General features: G+C 41.8%; 1 protein-coding gene across 3 annotated transcripts in view; it reads right to left on the bottom strand.

Annotated features, from left to right (window-relative positions):
* NLRX1 (NLR family member X1) overlaps positions 1–20,774 on the bottom strand; it is a 65,109-nt gene that overhangs the window by 3,475 nt on the left and 40,860 nt on the right. For all 3 annotated transcript variants that reach the window (XM_073602531.1, XM_073602534.1, XM_073602532.1), the window contains 3 exons: positions 11,860–13,253; positions 8,263–8,349; positions 5,616–5,867 (listed from right to left, as the gene is read on the bottom strand). In XM_073602531.1, coding sequence (XP_073458632.1) covers positions 5,616–5,867; positions 8,263–8,349; positions 11,860–13,253 — 1,733 coding nt within the window. The remainder of the gene's footprint in view (positions 1–5,615; positions 5,868–8,262; positions 8,350–11,859; positions 13,254–20,774) is intronic.

Raw genomic sequence — 20,774 nt, 5'->3', positions numbered from 1 at the left:
GGCTGCATTGACAGACACTGGTGAGGCTGCATTGACAGACACTGGTGAGGCTGCATTGACAGACACTGGTGAGGCTGCATTGACAGACACTGGTGAGGCTGCATTGACAGACACTGGTGAGGCTGCATTGACAGACACTGGTGAGGCTGCATTGACAGACACTGGTGAGGCTGCATTGATACATTATTTTTGTTAAACCTCCTTTGTTGCAATTAACATTAAATTATGTTAACACATTGTATCATATTTGTCTTGCTGCATAAAATCAATAGCTGATTCGGTGGTTCAATGGGCCAATTGACTGGACTTGCCTCCCAGGCCTAAGGCTGCCAGCCCTTCCCTGCTCAAAAGTACATGTTTGACTCCTTACTAATAAGTAAGGCAAACTGCTGTAGATAAATTCCTCTAATGTTTAAAATCATCTGCTTATGTTCTCCACCTCCTTCATATTCCAATAGTTTTATGGTCTATTCACTTCAAGCCAAATGTCAACCACATTCAAGTTTCAATTGCATATATTGGAAGAAGAAAAAAACTGCAGAGGCTGGCAGAATCCTTTAGGTCAGGGTTTCTCAACTAGAGCAGGGATATGCAATTAGCGGACCTCCAGCTGTTGCAGAACTACAAGTCCCATGAGGCATAGCAACACTCTGACAGCCACAAGCATGACATCCAAAGGCAGAGGCATGATGGGACTTGTAGTTTTGCAACAGCTGGAGGTCCACTAATTGCATATCCCTGCTCTAGAGGTTAACAAGGGTTATTTGAGCAATGAGCAATTTCTGCCTCTCAGATAAGTTCCCACTAACACCACTGATCTTTTTAGCTATCTGTAAGGGGGTAATTCTTCCCAATCACCACAAGTGTAAGGAGTATTCTTCCCACTGACCATCACACTAAGGGCTCTTTCTCACGGGGCGGATCAGTGATGATCCGCCCCGTGAATATCCGCTTGCTCAGCGGGGATCACTCCGCCGATCCCCGCTGAGCAGGAAGATGACAGGTGCATCGCTGCACACTGTGCAGCGACGGACCTGTCAGAGCGCCGCTCTCCCCTATGGGGGGATCGGATGATGACGGACCGTAGTGTCCGTCGTCACCCGATCCGGAAAAGGATTGAAAAGTAGGTTTTTCCTCCGTTACACTTTTCGGATCGGAGCGGGTCAGATGTCAGCGGACATGTCACCGCTGACATCCGACGCTCCATAGAGATTCATGTATGTCCGTTTTTCATCCGAAAACGGAAGGATGAAAAATGGACATACGGATCGCTAGTGTGAAAGAGGCCTAATGCATAATTGTAGATATAGTAATTTTTAGCAGGGGTTGCCTGAGACTGGAAAGTTATTTCAAGGGTTCCTCTGTGTTTAAAAGGTTGAGAAAGGCTGCTTTAGGCTTATATTAAAAACAAGATAAAACACTCACTTCAGTGAGTGCTAGCCAGCATTTGTATCCAAGCATCTATACAGTAGAGGACTTGTCTGCAGATTTGGGGGATTTAGGGGGACCATGGTTTCAGCTGAACTGGGCTTCTGTCTTGGGCTTGGAGGCTGAAGTCTGAGAATAATAAAAGGAACTCTTGCTGGCTTGGAGGAACACCAGTTATGGCCTACGCTTCTTCTGTTGGGGTAGATGAGTAATTTTACCCCAGTGACATTGTTTATGAAAGAGTGTCTAAAGAGCCACCACAGAGAAGTTCACCATCAAAAGGCACTCACGGCCTTTTTTTACATTACTGTTCTGCAGATCAACATTTTAACAAAGGAGTATACTGCATATTCACTGACGGGATACTTATTCAGGAAATAAGGCAAACAATATCAACTAACCTGTCTACATAATAGAGTAGGGCTGAAAGCATAAGCTCTAATGCCGCGTACACATGGGCGGACTTTTCGGCTACAAAAGTCCGACAGCCCATCCGACAGACTTTCGACAGACTTTTGGCGGACTTTCTAACGAACGGACTTAACTACATACGATCACACTAAAGTCCGACGTATTCGTAAGTTGATAGCCAGTAGTCAATAGCTGCCCTAGCGTCGGTTTTTGTCCGTCGGACTAGCATACAGACGAGCGGATTTCTGGGTCCGGCGGAGTTACGACGTAAAGATTTTATGCAAGTTCCAAATCTAAAGTCCGTCAGATTTGCGACTGGAAAAGTCAGCTAAAGGTCCGGTGGAGCCCACACATGATCGGATTGTTCGCCAGATTTGGTCCGTCGGACCAGTCCGGTCGAAAAGTCCGACCGTGTGTAGCGGCATAAGTGCTCTACAAATAAAGGACCAGTAAAGACAGTTACTGAATCCTAGACATACATTTTGTCCATTCCTCTAGGAATTAACATATAGGCATCATGCTTATGGCAAGTAACAAAGGAGGACCTGCTAGTGAAAGCAGCGATTTGAAAAGGCTTTTCACAATTCTTGTGATCATTAAACACTGGTGCATCCTTAGCAGGCATGAACAGCATTTTATTAAGATGGAATCTCGCTGGAACTACAGTGGGAATGGCCAAATTCCAGATAAATCCAAATGAGATCTAGAAAAAGGGCACCAGATGCTAATCTTAGGCATCCATATTATTTTTTTTACAGATTAAAATGTGACAACAGAAATGTAGTCAGTGGATTTCGGGGGCCAACAGTTCCCCTTTATCAAGGCTCAAATGAAAATGACAACACTTCCTATAGGACTCATATCCTACAACTCTTGTCAAGTGTTCTATATAAGTCATGATATATGTATGCTTAGAGATAATTGTGCAGGAGATGTTCTGTCAATCACCTCTGAGCATATGCCCATCATGACTAGTAAAGAACACTCCCCAGGAGTATGACCCAATTGTCTCAGAATCCGTTGTCCCTTAATGAACAAGAAAGAAAGTGCAGTTTGGCCTTAGTAACAGGAAGTCAAACGTTCTTGTAAGGCAGCTCATACACTGATTTTTTTCTTTTTTGAAAGAAAAATTATCTGATTAATTTCTAGCTGGGCAGCATAAAAAAACTAACAAAAACTATTTCAACATCCCAAGGTAAAAACTGAGGTTTTGTTGCATACATCTGAAAAACAGGAAGTAATGTACAGTGTTACTGCACAACTAACATTTCATGAAGCTTTACAAGTGTGTGATACAAGAGTGAAAAAAAAGGATGCGTTCACCAAGGTAAGCGCATAACTGCACTAATGTATCAGCTTACAACTACATAAGAAAAATGGATCTGATGCTAAGTCCGTTTTAACTCTTATGCCCCGTACACACGGTCGGACTTTGTTCGGACATTCTGACAACAAAATCCTAGGATTTTTTCCGACGGATGTTGGCTCAAACTTGTCTTGCATACACACGGTCACACAAAGTTGTCGGAAAATCCAATCGTTCTAAACGCGGTGACGTAAAACACGTACGTCGGGACTATAAACGGGGCAGTGGCCAATAGCTTTCATCTCTTTATTTATTCTGAGCATGCGTGGCACTTTGTCCGTCGGATTTGTGTACACACGATCGGAATTTCCGACAACGGATTTTGTTGTCGGAAAATTTTATCTCCTGCTCTCCAACTTTGTGTGTCGGAAAATCCGATGGAAAATGTCCGATGGAGCCCACACACGGTCGGAATTTCCGACAACACGCTCCGATCGGACATTTTCCATCGGAAAATCCGACCGTGTGTACGGGGCATTACTGTTCCTATTCCTTTCAGGGTAAGTGGATCCCCCTCTTACATGTGCTGGAATTAAAAAATAAATAAAATGTGGGCTCTCTTAGTTTGGGAAAAAAGGACACATTACCAGTCATCTAACTAATATGCATACAAATATCCATGTTCATTCAAACAAGATAAATTAAATTGGACCCCCCGGGGCAAATGAAAAGTCTGCTTCTTTAACTGCCCCAGAAAACAAATGGCTTTAAAAGCATTTCTTAAAGAAACTGTCCCCCCCCCCCCAAAAAAAAAAAAAACCTCAAAACCTAACCTTGGCTTGGCTTTAATGCTTTTGGGATTCATGGGTGACGTCGCTGCACCTTCTAGCAGAGCTGGGGGCTTAAATTCCTGCAAGAGTTGACTTTTGCGGAACTTCAAACTCCCAGTTTTGCTGAGAGGCACAGTGACTTCACCCATGCCTTAAAGAAGCGTCAGAGGCCAGGGGACCAAGGCAATCATTTCTGTTTTTGGGTGGTGAACAGTTTGTTTACGAAAGGCTTTTAAAAGCCAATACTGTGTGGGGGAAGGGATCTGGATCAAAAAGGAGACCATTGGTTTGCCATTGAAGGTCCACTTTAACTTTTTATCCCATGGACTGTACACAAAATAAGGGTACATTAGATGTGTATGGGGAAACCACAATTAGTACAAAGATGATTTATTTGAGTATTCAATAGGATGTTGGTTATTACAACATTATGAATTGTAAATAATGATGGATATTTTTCTATTTGGATTATTTGGTGTACAAATATGTCTATGGCTCCTGAAGAAGTGGACTAAGTCCAGGAAACGTGTGGAGGGCCAGGATCATCACTTTTGGAGATGATATAATGTGTTTTTATGGTTTTGTATTGTGAAGTTATGAAAAAAAATATTTTATATGGAATGATGATACTTTTGCAAGCTTTTATAAATATGAAATAAAACAATATATTTTTATAAAAAATGTTGTGCCTCAAAAGTCCCATTTGATTATATTATATATTTTTTGTATGATGCACTACTTACAGGGATGTGGCACCCCAATTTCTTCTAAATTGTTGGTAGTACAAGAGCCAATTGTTTTCCTTATTGGTTCTGGACTGAGTATGGAATGATTAAAATCCCTATTGCTGTCTGTGTCCCAGCATATTCATCCTCTTTTTTTTGTCGGGTGACTATTGTCACAGAGACAGAAAGTGATGAAAAATCCAAAATTTTACAGTTGCCACCAGAAAAAAAGGCAAGGGTAAATCTTCCAATGGGGATTCCTGTTTCAGGACTTACAGCAGACTTTGTCCTATTTTGAGATTTTGGCTAAGTTCACACAAGTGGCAGTTTATACTGCCCTCTGAAAAGTGACCTGCGATGGACTGATTTTACGAGGGCAGTAGAGCAGTGGCCTCCAGGCCTTCAGGAGGTGATCCTACAACAAAGCATTGTGACTGTGGCATGTGTACAACCCCTTTTGGCTTTCAATAGAGATTCGGGGAAGAGGAATGAGGCCTTTCTCTAACCTCCCTTTGTGTCTGTGAGACAGAATGTAAAGGAGAAATTATTCAATGGGACACAGGCCACAAAAAATAATTTGGCAGGAGTTTCAACTTTTCTCCACACCCCCCCCCCCCCCCAAAAAGAAAAAAGTTTGTGGCAATACATACAATTTAAAGCTGAACTAAACACCGGATACTCACTTACCCTCAAGTGAATTTTTGTGTGTGTGTGTGTGTATGTTTGTGTGAGGACCCAGGGAATCTTGTGTTGCCTTTCAAAACTGTTGCAGTATGTCAAACGTTGAACACGACAGTCGTATATCTATTTCACCCTAGTATACCAAGTATGTTACGGGAGACCTGTGTATATTGACTTTATGAAATATACAAGCTAAAATACAAAAAATACATTACATATATTAGTGGTACTCACTGCACTCTGCTCAGTGTTGGGTGGCGTTCAGCCTCTTCAACAAGCCTAAAAGCCGCCTGGTCATGTATCCCATTGTATGCCAGATTTAGTTCCTCAAGGTATTGATTTCTTCCCAAGTGATCTGCCAAAATCTCAGCCCCCTTGTCTCCAAGAGCCGTGTGAAGGAGTGATAAGTTCTTCAATGAACTGTTAGAAGCAAGACCCTCCATAATAAATCCCACTCCTTCTGCTGTCAGAGGGTTATTACATAATCTAAGCAGAAAAAGGACACCATAAGATGAATCCTCCAACAAAATGTCAAACACAGATGTGCGGTATGTAAAGCATACAAGTAATTAATAGCTAACTGAAATAAGACAGAAACCTTTCCACCTTACTCAGTATGATAGAGAAGCTGTTTCCTTTCCAAAAGGAGAGCCTGACAATATTTCACGGCAGTAACTTATATACCGCCTCAAAACTAAATGGGGAAACGATGGCAAACTCCAAACATGCATTTCATTGTGGGTCCATGCAATTAAGAAGTGGAGAACTTCTGTTGGCTGTCAATTCTTTCCCTCGGCATGTCATTGATGTGTCATAGCTTTGATACCAGCAATTAGGGTTCATGAACATTTCGGCAGAAAAAAAAACGCTCATATAGAGCAATGTTTCTCAACTCCAGTCCTCAAGTACCCCTAACAGGTTTTCATGCTTTCCATTATTTTGGTTTGATCACCAACACATAATTACCACAGCCGGTTCATCTGAGGGAAATCCTAAAAACATGACCTGTTGGGGGTACTTGAGGACTAGATATAGAGCATTTAGCATTTTTTTTCTGCCAGAAAACTCCTCTCAAAAATGCAAACCAGAAGGGTTTTTCCTGCCTCTAAACATTGAACTGTTTATACAGGCAAAATGCAAAACTCCCGAAGAAGCAGAGTCTTAAGTCCAGTGTGCATGGACCCTTATGCTGTAAAATGGAATGGTGGTCACAGATAAATATTTTGTAAAATTGTCATATACTGTACTAGAGTTACATATTAGTGAATCTATCAGGAAACAGTTGATGAAATAGCAAAAATTTCACCAGCGCTAAACTGCGGTAATGTGAAAGGGATCACGGATGATTTGGTGACAACTGAACCCAGTGTAGCCAGATGGTAACCCTAACTGGAGGATAAGGATGATACCGTAAGCTGTTTTTAATTAATTTTACATCTCTGCCATTATCCACATCATCATTACATCGACACCGGATTTTGTTCTTTTCTATGTACAACATTGAATAAACTTTTTTTGCTGCTACGAAGAGACTCTTTTCTATTTTTAACCTATTGAGCGCTGACACCCCTTGTTTTATATCAGGAAACAGTTGATTGGTCATATTTAGACATTTCAAGTGCTTCCCATTTTAACAATATTCTGCCTTTGTAACTACTTATAAGGACATTAAAGCCGAATATCCCTCACTAGAGCACCCCAACCATTACTTTTTTGAATTCTTGGTATACATATTTTTGGAGCTGTCATCATGATGTCTTGGGATGTGGGAGGGGGCACATCTTCTTCCTGGAGCAATGATGGGAGGTCCTCAATGGTAGAGAGAACAGTGCAAGCAGAGATGTGGGTGCTGTTCTCTGCATCAATCTTCTGTGTGCCCAGGGTGGATTGGTACTTCCCAGATGTCCAGCCTTCAAGGCTAGGTTCACACTGTTGTGACCTGCCTTCTTCGTGTAGGCAGCCCATTCATTACAATGGGTCGCCCTACTCGTCAAAATGCATGGAAAGGTGTCCCTGACCCTTTTATTGAAACATGCCGCACCAAACTGCATGGTGCCTAAGCATTCATTCTTAATGGCACTCCCACCTGTCTGTTATAGTGCAGCGGGTTTCTATGTGGGTTGTGAGGTAAGGGCAAACCAGAGTACCTCTTACATCTGAGTTCCCCTTTACACCAAAGTCCGCAGCATTCCACTTTAAGCTTTACTTCAGGATCTGCACTGTAAAGGGGAACACTGATATAAATGGGATGCTGGGAATTCTGATGTAAGGGGGAACACTGTGGACTCTGATGTAAGGGGGAACACTGTGGACTCTGATGTAAGGGGGAACACTGTGGACTCTGATGTAAGGGGGAACTCTGTAAAAGGCCCTGGGATCAGTGGGAAGGCTCGGGTCAGGGGGGTTCTTAATGTTTTCTTGCACAGGGGCCCTGAAGATTCTAGTTTCTCCTCTGGACCATTGGTTGATAACTAAACCATCAAATGTATAATTGACAACGCGTTACATGGAGGGTGATCCAATCCAAGCGAAGACTAACTTTAAATTTTAAGGGCCTGTAATGATGGGCTTTGGGCTTGTGTTGATGGTAGCAGTTTATGACGCTCCTGAGATCATTCAGAATTCATTAACAGGTGCACTTAGACTTAAGACGACATCGTTCTGACTGCAAATTGACCTGTTTAAGCAGTTAATGCATTACCATATACTGGTATTGGAATGCAAAGACTGTTTTAAGGAAACCATAGCTTCTTTACACAGCCTTAATTATAATGTTCTATTCTAATCTACATCATATTACTGTGACATCAACACACAAACCATATAAACAAAAGCACAGCATACTGGCATACAGAGGCATATTTATTCATACTAATCTTACCGTAAATTGGTAATCGCACAGTCTGGGTGGAGCAGAATATCTTTTATTTCTCTGCAGGAATTGGGTCCTAGTGAATTCATCTGCAAACTAAAAAGAGATGCCATTTTATAAAAACCTTGCAAACAGGAGAGCACGATACTGATAATTATAACAGATTTTAAGCAAACACAGAAAAGTGTAAAAACTGTAATGCAAAAACAGGCAAATGTTTAGAACAAAATAGTAGAAAACCTATTTTAACATACATACTGATGCTTAAAACTGCAAAAATAGGTTTTAGGCACATAACTCACTAGAGAATCAACCTTCATGACAAAGTAAAGCAATTCAAACTGAATCCCATCAGTAAAGGACTGCGGTGCTTTGCCAGTTGAACAGCCTGAGATTTAGTGGTGAAAGGAAGGTTTGGCAGGCTGCTGTCGAATTGAGCACCTCTAGGCGCCTGCACTTCATATCTGCTGCAGTTTGTCTCTCTTTCCTCCAGTGGCAGGTTCACTTTAAAATAGTTGTAAGGGAATGTCCCGAACAGTCCTATTCCCCTACTTCTAGGTATATGTAACTTCCTTGAAGTCCCTCAAAGGAAAAAACTATTTGTCTTTTACACAGCATTATACGCTAGGAAGGCGATCCTTCTCCACTGGAATCAGGCTCAACCACCCACCAAACAACTTTGGCTTTCCCTCATTAATGCAGCACTACCTCTCTACAAATTAACATATTTAGGAAGGAATTGTCCGAAGAAATTTGATCAAATCTGGGCAAACTGGGTGAAAGCTAGACACCTGACCCTTGAATAGAGACCAGACGGCCTCCTCATATACCTACCCCTTCATCTCATGCTTAAATGCACTCATTGGTCAGAACCTTAATGTATTTCACTGTCATAATACTTACTTGATTTGATACTGCACACTATATTAATGTATAACATTTGTCTTAAACTACTACAATTGATTTATATTATGTTTGTTTGTTAAAAAATTAAATAAAATTTATGTTAAAAAAATAATAATTGTGAGGTTGCAATTGGATTAAGCGCCATCTGAAGTAAAAAGTGTAATATGAACATTTTTTTAACCCGTTTATAAAATGTTTATGATACACAGTTTCAATGAAAACACCCTACTTTTGCATTATAGGCTGACAAATATGCAACATTTTTATTTTTTTAATAGATTGTTTAATATATTATATTTTAAAACTATATATAGTGTATAGTTGACCAACTGAAGATAGTCATCATCTAGGTTGTTGCTCCGAGGCGCAGTGGTGGTCGACTAGGTATAAGGTGGCTATTATACTTAGAGGTACCGCACATCAATATTTTAAAACTGCTGTTGTGGTACTGCAGATGCCACTGCAGCCTGAAGGTGGCAATGTAAGGGCTTGTTTACGCTAGTAGTGCCCCCTGAAAAGCAATCTGTGGTGGAATGCTTTTCTAAGGGCATTTGACAGGCAGTGATTAGAAGTTATGTTGCCACCTCAATGCCTCTTTTAACCCATAACAAACCAGTTGAATGGTCTGTGTTCAGGGGGCAAGAATGCCCACTGAATGTGACCCGGGGGTTCATTTTTGCCATGCCATGATTCAAAGCATCGCAGCTGCGACATGTGTACATCCACATCCACTGCCTTTGCAGTTTAAAGGGGAAACAGTCGGGGTGGCAAAAACATGGCTCAACTGTGTTTTTATTGCCTCCCAAGTGCAAACCTTCACCGCTTCAGCCCCAGAATATTTTACCATCTTCTTGACCAGAGCACTTTTTGCGATTCGGCACTGCTTCGCTTTAACTGACAATTGTGTGGCCGTGCTACGTTACACCAAAACAAAATTTATGTCCTTTTTTTTCCCCACAAATAGACCTTTCTTTTGGTAGTATTTGATCACCTCTGCAGTTTTTATTTTTTGCGTTATAAACAAAAAAAGAGCGACAATTTTGAAAAAAAAGCAATATTTTTTACTTTTTGCTATAATAAATATCCCCAAAATATATAAAAAACAAATTTTTTCCTTAGTTTAGGCCGATATGTATTCTACATATTTTTGGTAAAAAAAAAAAAAAAAAAAACGCAATAAGCGTATATTGATTGGTTTGCGCAAAAGTTATAGCGTCTACAAAATAGGGGATAGTTTTATGGCATTTTTATTATTAATTTTTTTTAATTAGTAATGGCGGCGATCTGCAATTTTTATCGTGACTGTGACATTATGGCGGACAAATTTTGACATTATTTTGGGAACACTGTCATTTATACAGCGATCAGTGCTATAAAAATGCACTGATTACTGTGTAAATGACACTGGCAGGGAAGAAGTTAAACACTAGGGGGCGAGCAAGGGGTTAAGTGTGTCTTAGGGAGTGATTCTAACTGTAAGGGGGGGGGGCTACCACTGACATGACAGCGATCACTGCTCCCGATGACAGGGAGCAGTAGATTCCTGTCATGTCACTAGGCAGAATGGGGAAATGCCTTGTTTACACAGGCATCTCCCCGTTCTGCGGCTACGTGACACGATCGCGGGACAGCGGCGGACATCGAGTCCGCGGGACATGCAGGCACGGTCATGCTTTACGCGGCTGGCATTCGCTAGCCCCGCCAATTAAAGGGGACGTACAGGTACGCCCATTTGCCCACCGCTGCCACTGTGCCAATGTATATCGGCGTGCAGTGGTCGGCAAGTGGTTAAAGTGATTATAAAAGGTTGTGTTTTTTTTTTTTTTTTTTTAAATAACAAACATGTTATACTTACCTGCTCTGTACAATGGATTTGCACAGAGCAGCTCCAATCCTCCTCTTTTTGGGTCCCCTGCCAGTGGTCCTGGCTCCTCCCTATGTCGAGTGCCCCCAATAGCAAGCGTCTTTCTATGGGGGCACTCGAGCAGGCTTGCTCCAGAGTCACACTCCTGTGAATGGGCATGGTTCATTCACACACAGAGCATGGCACGGGCCCACTTTCTCCTCATTGGCTCACTGGCTGTGACTGACAGCAGCGGGAGCCAATGAGGAAAGAGACCCAGGGGAGCCACTGCTCACATGCACATCGCTGGATTGAGATGGGGCTCAGGTAAGCCATAAGGGGGATGGAGGGGGAGCTGCACCCAGGAGTTTTTTTTTATGTTAATGCATAGAATCAATTAAGGTAAAAAAAAAAAAAAACTTCTGCCTTTAGAACCGCTATAATTTAGAGGCTGAAGGCTTTTTTTTTCAATCAAAGCTCTAGCCTGCATTAATCAATATGTCATAACTAACATGGTGATCACATGGTCCCCAATCATCAGTGGGGATACAAGCTGTCAGCAACAGCCCAGAAGGATAAAAGTCCCCCACCATGCAAAGTGTCAGCTTATGGATCTCAGACGGGAAATGTTCAGCAAACATGTCCCAAACAAAATACCCTGTTTATATACAGATTGCACATGGGAAGGGATTTAACTACTGCAATCTTCACATAAATAGCGCATAAACATAACAATGGGAACATATATGGACTGTGATTTTCATACCTAAGCCCTTTACTTTTATAACACACAACCCTTAATTTGCTTCATTTTCACGCCACCTAATATTGTCACCTAATGTAAATATTTTCCTCACTTCACATTCTGGCATCTCCTCAGCAAGGGGGATAAAGTGTGGATGGCATCAGGATCTAGATGGCAGTTACTGAGGTTGAATTCTGCAACTGGTTTCCTGGTATCTCCCATTACCGCATTCACAACCGTACACTTGAGGGGCGTCATGCGGACAGTGGAGAGATCCAGATCTCGTAGTGAACTGACCAAGCCAGCTGCAAATCCTTCATTCTGAAACTCATATAAAAAGAACAAAAAGTCCATGAGCTCAGAGGGTGGCAGCTTCTGAAGGCTCCTTCGCAAAAGATCCTTTTTCAGAGCCTTTGTGATTTCAAATGCATCCACGTTCATTATTGAACACCCGAGCTGCTCTAACATAGCACGATTTTGAAGTGATAGAAGCCCTCCCATGAATATAGGAAATAACTCAAATGCTTCCTCTGGGCCAGCATCAACTCCCTCTGCTAGTTGAGAAGGCCCTTCAACACCAAGGATGCTTGAGTTTATCTGGTCCAAAACATCATCATTATAAGAGTCTTCCTCCCTGAACATTTCTACAGTCATAGTTTGAGCTATGTTGTCACGGTTCTTCCCAGTAACCCTTCCAAATAGCCGAGGAACAACACGTAACAGGTTAAAGAGGGCAAAGATGCGCAGAGGAAGAAACTTGGACAACACATTGACTACTGCAACCACATCTTCTCCAGCTTTGCTGATGATCTCAGAAACATCTTTTCCCAGACGCTGCATAGCAGTCTTGTGTTCTCCCAATACAAAATAAAGTGCAGCAAGGTACTCCTGCATAGCAGGTATTGGAAAGACATACAGGTTCTCTTGACCCGGCTGGAGGCAAGGTGTCAGGAAGAAGCGGAAGGCATCAGACCGGAAGACATTTAGAAGATTAAGCTCCTCCTCGCTGTTCAATTCCACATGAAAACACTTTCCAACATCATCTTCTGTAAAACGTGTGCGTCGAGAAAGACAGCCTTCATATGCCAATTTACCTACAGTGCGTGCTACATAACGCATGAGAGATATCTTAGAGGGATGTGTTATATCCAGCACTTCTCCAGCAAAATTAAGTCTCAGGAAGGTTGTATAAATTCCAGTCAGTGTCATAGGGGGATCGCCTGGTTTGGTATAGTACAGCAAATGTAATGTTGCACAGGTTAGCCAGCAGTATGAGGGCAAGAAACATGCGGCAGACAACTGGCTATGATGTTCCAAATTGCGACTTAACATCTCTGCCAGATTTTCTGTTTCTTGAGGATCTGCATCTTTATGACCCAGACGCACTTGGAAATACATCTTCTGTAGCTCCGTATCAGAAAAGCCACAAATCTCTACATAACGCCCTACATACTTCCTTGGGATTCTCTTAAGGGCAGAAGGACGAGTGGTGACCAGGACTCTTGCCTAAAAAGAAAACAGTTACAGTTATCTAATGTTGCTTTAAAAAGGCACATTTTATGATAACAGAGAAACTACTTAATTACGTTACATAGTGGGTAACAATTTAAGGGGGATACCTCCATCTAGAAAACTCCATTTATTTTAGGAGGGAAGGCTGACGATAGTGTCATTAACAAAAAGAAGCATCTCTTACCTCTCAGCTAGTAAAAGACAACCAAGTCTCCTGAGGTTGAGCTAGACCCAGTACCGGATTTATAAGGGGGCAAAAGGGGCTCCAGACTTCCTTTATAAAAAAAAAAAAAAAAAAAAGAAAGAAACATATTTTTCCTCAAGATTCCAGTAGTGTGCTAATTGAGGAAATTGTCCAGTTTTCAGCCTTTGCCAAGCTCCAGTCATATCTCACTCCATCTCAAGAGGTTTTATTACATAATGAAGGGCTTGCTGATACCTTTCCAAGTGTTAATTTAGTTCTTAGAATATATTTCAGGAATGATGGTCACTGGTTGTTGGGAAGAAAGGTTGTTTAGCAAATTGACACTGATAAAGAATTATCTGAGGACCATGAAAGGCTAAGTGCTCTGTGCCTACTGGCTGGCCAGAGCAGTGTCCTCAAGATGATACAGTTTGATGAGTTGGTTAAAGATTTTGCAGATGCTAAGTGCAGGAAGAAAGACATTTGTAAATATTGTGATGTGACACATAACTGTGATGTATGACTTGCCAGTTTAGTTACCTGTGTATTAGGGTTACTAGTATAGTTATCGGGACCAATACCGAGCATTTGTGCGAGCACTTTTACTCGCACAAATGCTCCCGATGCTTAATCCGATACCTGCAACCGGAAGTCAGCGGGCGGGGTGGAGATCAGTCTGGCAGCAGTAGAACTACTGGTAAGCTGGCCGGGGCAAGGATGCAAGGCGCTGCCGCATATTCTGCCCAAAACGGTGACCAGAGCCATCACATTCGGTAAAGGAGGTGACGTTCTGTGTCTACGGAGGGTAAACATCATTACGCCTACCTTGGTACACCCTGCACTCGGCTGCAGTAAGCTAGCAGCAGACATCTTGTTACACCCAGCCCATAAACATATACAAGATGTCCGCTGATGGCTTACTGCAGCCAAGTGCAAGGTGTACCAAGATGGGCATCGCAGAATAATTACTAGATGATAAATGTTAAATTACATAAATGGTGTGAGGCAAGGAAGGATTTTGCAATGCTATATGCCATATCCTTCCTTGCCTCTCATCATTCATGTAATTTATTATGCAATTGCCAATCAGTGCTGCATTTCAGTGCCCATCAGGGCCTGCCCATAAGTGCCGCCTATCAGTGCCCATAAGTGCCATCTATCAGTGCACATAAGTGTCACCTATCAGTGCCATCTATCAGTGCCACCTATTAGTCCCCATCAGTCAGTGCCAGCCATCAGTGCCAGCCACCTGCCAGTGCCACCAATCGGTACCTATAAGTGCCGCCTATCAGTGCCATCTATCAGTGCCCATCAGTCAGTGCCAGCCATCAGTGCCAGCCACCTGTCAGTGCCACCTATCAGTGCCACCTATCAGTGCCCAGTCAGTGCCAGCCATCACTGCCAGCCACCTGTCAGTGCCACCTATCAGTGCCCATAAGCGCCACCTATCAGTGCCATTTATCAGTGTCAGCCACCTGTCAGTGCCATCTATGAATGTCCATAAGTGCCACCTATCAGTGCCATCTATCAGTGCTGCCTATCAGTGCCATCCATCAGTCAGTGCCACCTATCAGTGCCCATCAGTCAAACTGTCACATGACATTAAAAAAAAGTATCGGTAATTGGTATCGGCGAGTACTTGATAGAAAGTATCGCTACTTGTACTCAGGCTTAAAAAAAAGTGGTATTGGGACAACCCTACTGTGTATTCTTACAGTAAATAAAAATGTGAAAAAAAAAAAAAATCAGACAAGTGTCTTCTTTAGAACCTAACATTTTTTAAAATTTTTTAGAACAAATGCAGTTTATCATTTATTTTGTTTAACTTTTTTATTTCTCATATAACTTAATTTTAAGGGCCTCTAAACTTTAGGTTCCCCAGGCCCCCCAACATTTAAATCCGGCACTGGCTAGACCTCAAGGACCCTGCTGCCTGATGACCAACCAGGGTGGATAAAAATTGATGATTTAAAAAAAAAAAATCAAAACAAAAATCTATTTTTATTTAAATCTGATTTTTTTTATTTAAATCTGATTTTTTTGATTTATATCAAATTTATTTTGATAAAATGCTTTTGGAATGAAAATCTATCTAAAGATAGTTTTCTATTTAGGACACATTAATAATTTAGTTTATTCAGCATGAAATTGAGCCTAGTTATGTAGCATGAGGCTGTATGTGCTGCAATATTTACATTTTTGGTAAACTCATTCAATGAATCCAAGCTCTGCAAGCTGAGATAACATGCACTGCATTGATGCATTCACACAATTTCACAGTAACCATGGGATAAAATGAAGTTCAGGAATATTTTTTTATCTCATTGTTTTGCAAATTTATGTACACTACAAACTGTGTGATGGTTTGAAGAGAAATGCATCTGTACCAGGCTCTAAGTGTGAGGAGGAAGGGAAAGCAGTAAAAATGAAAGTGAACCCTTCGAAACATCTTATAAACCTTGTTATATTTCTGCACATAGCTTGAAGTGCTTTATTACTCATTTGAAGAGCAAAATGGCAGAAGGTCATAAAAGAGACCCAGTTTGGAAATACAGTGGAACCTCGGATTACGAGCATAATCCGTTCCAGGAGTATGCTCGTAATCCAAAGTACTCGCATATCAAAGCGAGTTTTCCCATTGAAGTCAATGGAAACTAAAATAATTTGTTCCGCATGGACTTCAGGGGCATGCAATACCGAATGCGGCCAGAGGTGGGGGGGGGGGCGCCGGAGAGCCTCGGAAACGGCCGGAAAGGCCCGAGGTTTGCCAAGGTCAGTGCTTGTATTGCAAAACGCTCGTTAACCGCGTTACTCCCCATCTGAGGTTCCACTGTATTTACTAACCTGACAGCTTCTTATTCTAAATAGGAAACCTTCATTTTATTTGCACATATTAAAGATTCTAACTACTAGCAAGCGTCCTTACATTTAAAGAGCACCTGTCTTTTCAGATCTATTGTGGCAGCGCCTGTTAGCGGGCATCCACTCACCTGCTGCCCCCATGTCCCTCACCTTGTTGTGTCACTGCCGCATCACCAGCCGTCCCATTAAAATGAATGGGACTGTCGGTGAGTCAACAGCAGTCAGAGGAGGAGCCGCTGTGGGACAGAGATGACAGTTGCTCTTTAAAAATTATGATTCAAATCGAGTTGATTTAAATAAAGCCTTTCCACTAGTGATTTAAATCATGATTTAAATCGACTTGATTTAAATCAAATCCACCCTGTGACCAACCATTGGGGGATCTGTCTCAGGATGGAATCAATGACATCTGAGGCACAATAAACCATACATGTACCTACTTAGCTGGTCAACTAGTTGACCATCACAAAATGCCAGTTTCAGATAGGTACAAGACACATGAAAGAATAACATGAAAACAACATTAACCGTTTGTGTACCAACCTGTAATACCAGGTCATTTTTCAGTTTTCAGCACACTAATAGTTTTACCAACAATTACTCCGTCGTGCAATGCTGTACCCAAAATTAGTTTTCTATCATTTTTTGAGACAGATAGAACTTTCTTTTGCTGGTATTTAAAGTGGATGTAAACCCAATGTCATCCTTTCTAAACTACTGCCATAGGGATTATCTATAAGGATATACATGCCTCCTGCATGTATCTTTACCTGTCAAATGTCTCCCCTCCGTCTGTTATGAGACCCGAAAAACTGCAGATTCTGTGGGTGGGTCTGTTGTCTGGAGCTCGGTGGGTGGAGTTGTGATGTCAGTAGACTCCCCGCCCACTTCTACACTCCCCTTGTCAATATGCATTTTCTCCTGTGTATTTCTTACACTGAACTTCTGCTATGATCTCTAACATCCAGTGAAAAGACAGGAAAGTAACCACATGACTTCAGCATGCCAAATCATACTGAGGTGTGGAACAGCCAATCCTTGCAGAGCTGCTGAAGAAAGGAGTGGGGGAGGGAATTAAAAAATGCCTGTGTCTTAGGCTGTCACTCACAGCAAGGGGGAGTATTTGACAAAGTTTTTCTCACTTTGTCAAGATTTTTCTCACTGAACAATAAGAGGATTGCTCAGAGATGGATTAACTCTGTGTGGCAAGACTGGGCTCAAATGATAGGAAATCTTATACTCTACAGTATGATATAAAAAAATAAATACATTTCGGGTTTACATCCACTTTAAGAGACGTACACCCAAAGCTTGTTTGGCGGTACTTCTCCTGTGGATCACAGGAGTGCAGTTTGTTCTGCACTCATGTGACCTATTTTCAGCAGACAGCGGGCTGAAGCCCGTTGTCCGCTGACATCACAGAGCCGGTCCAGGTGGGAAAGATCTTGACACTATGGTCAGGATCCACCCAGGAGCCTGGACTGGCTCAGGCTCTCAGCGAGCCACTGAGAGCCTGAGCCAGCCACTTCTGCCCCCTCCACACCCAGAGCTCCTGTGAGCACAGGGGGGGCAGAGCAGACAGCAGTGACCAACAGTCACCAGCTCTCTGCTAACAAAGCACTGAGAGATCAGTGGTGTTTGATCACTCAATTTTCAGTCTTAGAGCCGGCGGGGGATCGCTGCTGCATCAACCTAGGGAAGTATGATTTCCACAAAAAAACCTAAACCTCTTTTAATAACCACTGTTTTTTTATTTTCTACTATACAAAGGAGACCAAAAATTTACTTTCTAAATTAAAAATGCCCGAATAGTATCAAAACCCCCAAAATGACCCTTTTTTGCCACAATTTTTTTGGAAATGAAGAAACGTGCTGCTACTGAGGGAGTCAAACACAGAGCATGAAAATGATGCACTAGGTACATTAAAGTGGTAGAAAAACTAAAACCAACAATGTGATATAGTGCAGCTTATCAATACTTTTTATTTAGCTTTTTATTCCTCTGTTTTCACCTGGTGATCTGGCCAATAAACACACCTCCTATGCCCACATTTTAGGAGCACAGAGACAAATTTGGGCAGCAGCATAGTTAGTCTGGGGGAGGGGAGTGTTAGAATGACTAGCAAATTTATATACACTAAACAAACTTAAACCAAACTTCAGATAATACCTTTTGAGCTGTTAGAGCAAACGTTTTGTTCCTTTTGGGATAAAGGTTTTACATAAATGAAAAAAAAAAAAAAAAAAAAACAGATCATTGTAAGCACCCCTCTCAAGGTAAATTGGTTTGTATCAACCCTCAGCGGTCCCCAACCTTTTTGGTGTCCAGGGACCAGGGATGGAAGGACAGTTGGGGAATGGATCGTGTTGGTGATGGCAATAGAGACTGGGTGATATGGTTGCCACTCACTGATGATGGTAGACTCCCAGCTTGGCTGCATCAGAGGGAGGACCACAACCAACCCTATCAGAGGTAGTAACAACTATTAAGGCTCCCTGATGCTGTGAGTGGAAGAGAGGAACCGAGGGTGACCAAGGCCGCCATTATCTATGTGGATGTGTTTGGGATATACTCCCTGAGGCGTTTTTCTGCCTTTTTCATTTATTTGAAAGCCAACACCCCCTCTAAGCTGCCAGGTTCATTGCTATCTCCACTGGATGATCTGGGGATTTATTTGCCTGTGTGTCCTGATGTATCTTCTGTAATCATTCTGGGAATATCACCATTCTCTTCTTCCTTTTTTGCACTTTTTTTTACAAACTTTGTGTACTCATTTTTTTGGATTCACTTTTGTACTGTCATTTGTGCATGGTGTTTTCTATAGATTTCGTTTGATCACTGTTATGTATACTTACCTGATTTTTTGATTAGCGCTGAGTTTTTGTTACCAGGCTGCAATGCCTTGCCATTGCATTTTCACTTTTTTTTTTTTGCATATTTATTTTGTGGGTTACCTGCACTTATTTATGTATACCTCACAACTTTTTGAGATGGGAATGAGGGACACCTATTAGCACAAGTATGTAGGTATAGGACATACACCCTGTCATGTCCCTTTAAAGGTGAATTGTACAATAAAATTGATTAGTTAAACCCACAAGTGCTATTTTACCACTACTATTCCTTTTTACTGGCTTTTGACATTTACAAATGCAGCAATTTAGAAATTGGATGAAAAGTTTAGCACTGGGAAACGCTTTTTGAAAAAGAAATAGTGCATTTTATATACAACTATATAGATCAGACCAAAATGAGGGGAAATAAGAAGGAAAGAAGGACAGAGGGCCTTTGTTTCAAATCAGGGACAGTTGGCAGCTATGATGTACAGTATGTGTTCCCTTTTTCACTTTGGATGGAGTCTCTCTAAGACCCCTTTCACACTGGGGCGGTTTGCAGGCGGTATTGCGCTAAAAATACCGCCTGCAAACCGCCCCTAAACAGCCTCCGCTGTTTGTACAGTGTGATAGCCCGAGGGCTTTCACACTGAAGCGGTGCGCAGGCAGGACGGTGAAAAAAGTCCTGCAAACCGCTTTTTTGGAGCGGTGAAGGAGCGGTGTATTCACCGCTCCTTCACCGCTCCTGCCCATTGAAATCAATGGGACAGCGCGGCTATACCGCGGCAATACCGCGGCTATAGCCGCGCTGTACGAGGGATTTTAACCCTTTTTCGGCTGCCAGCGGGGGTTAAAACCGAACCGCTAGCGGCCGAATACCGCTGCAAGAACGACGGTACAGCAGCGCTAAAAATAGCGATGTTGTACCGCCGACGCCCCCACCGCCCCAGTGTGAAAGGGGCCTTAATGAGAGCCCCTCACTTAGTACTCGATGGTCAGCTTTAGTGGACTATGAGGAGAGGGGTCCACCCAGGCTTTTTGGCTTATGATGTGTTACCCTCCAACATATGATATATTGCACTGCAATATATAACATCTAATGAAATATCACGGAATAATGTTACAATATTGCTGGTATATAACAAAAACACTTTCATACCAAAAAAGTTCTAACTATAAAACGTGTATTGCAAGAATTATAACCATAAAAACAAATTGTATATAAAAGTGTAACAAAGTATTTATATATATATATATATATATATATATATATATATATATATATATATATATATATATATATACACATATACACACACACACAAAAACACATACACAGTTGTGCTCTATGATTTCTAGGCCATTTTTCTGAGAATATGAATAACAACACAAAAACTTTTCTTTCACTCATGATTAGTGTTTGGCTGAAGCCATTATTATCAATCAACTGTGTTTACTCTTTTTAAATCATAACAGAAACTACCCAAATGACCCTGATCAAAAGTTTACATACCCTGGTGATTTTGGCCTGATAACATGCACACAAGTTGACACAAAGGGGTTTGAATGGCTATTAAAGGTAACCATCCTCACCTGTGATCTGTTTGCTTGTAATTAGTGTGTGTGTATAAAAG

Source organism: Aquarana catesbeiana, linkage group LG10 (assembly GCF_042186555.1).
Source record: "Aquarana catesbeiana isolate 2022-GZ linkage group LG10, ASM4218655v1, whole genome shotgun sequence".
NCBI lineage: Eukaryota > Metazoa > Chordata > Amphibia > Anura > Ranidae > Aquarana > Aquarana catesbeiana.
Note: the sequence above shows the minus strand (reverse complement) of the source record. Positions and strands in the feature narration are given on the sequence as shown.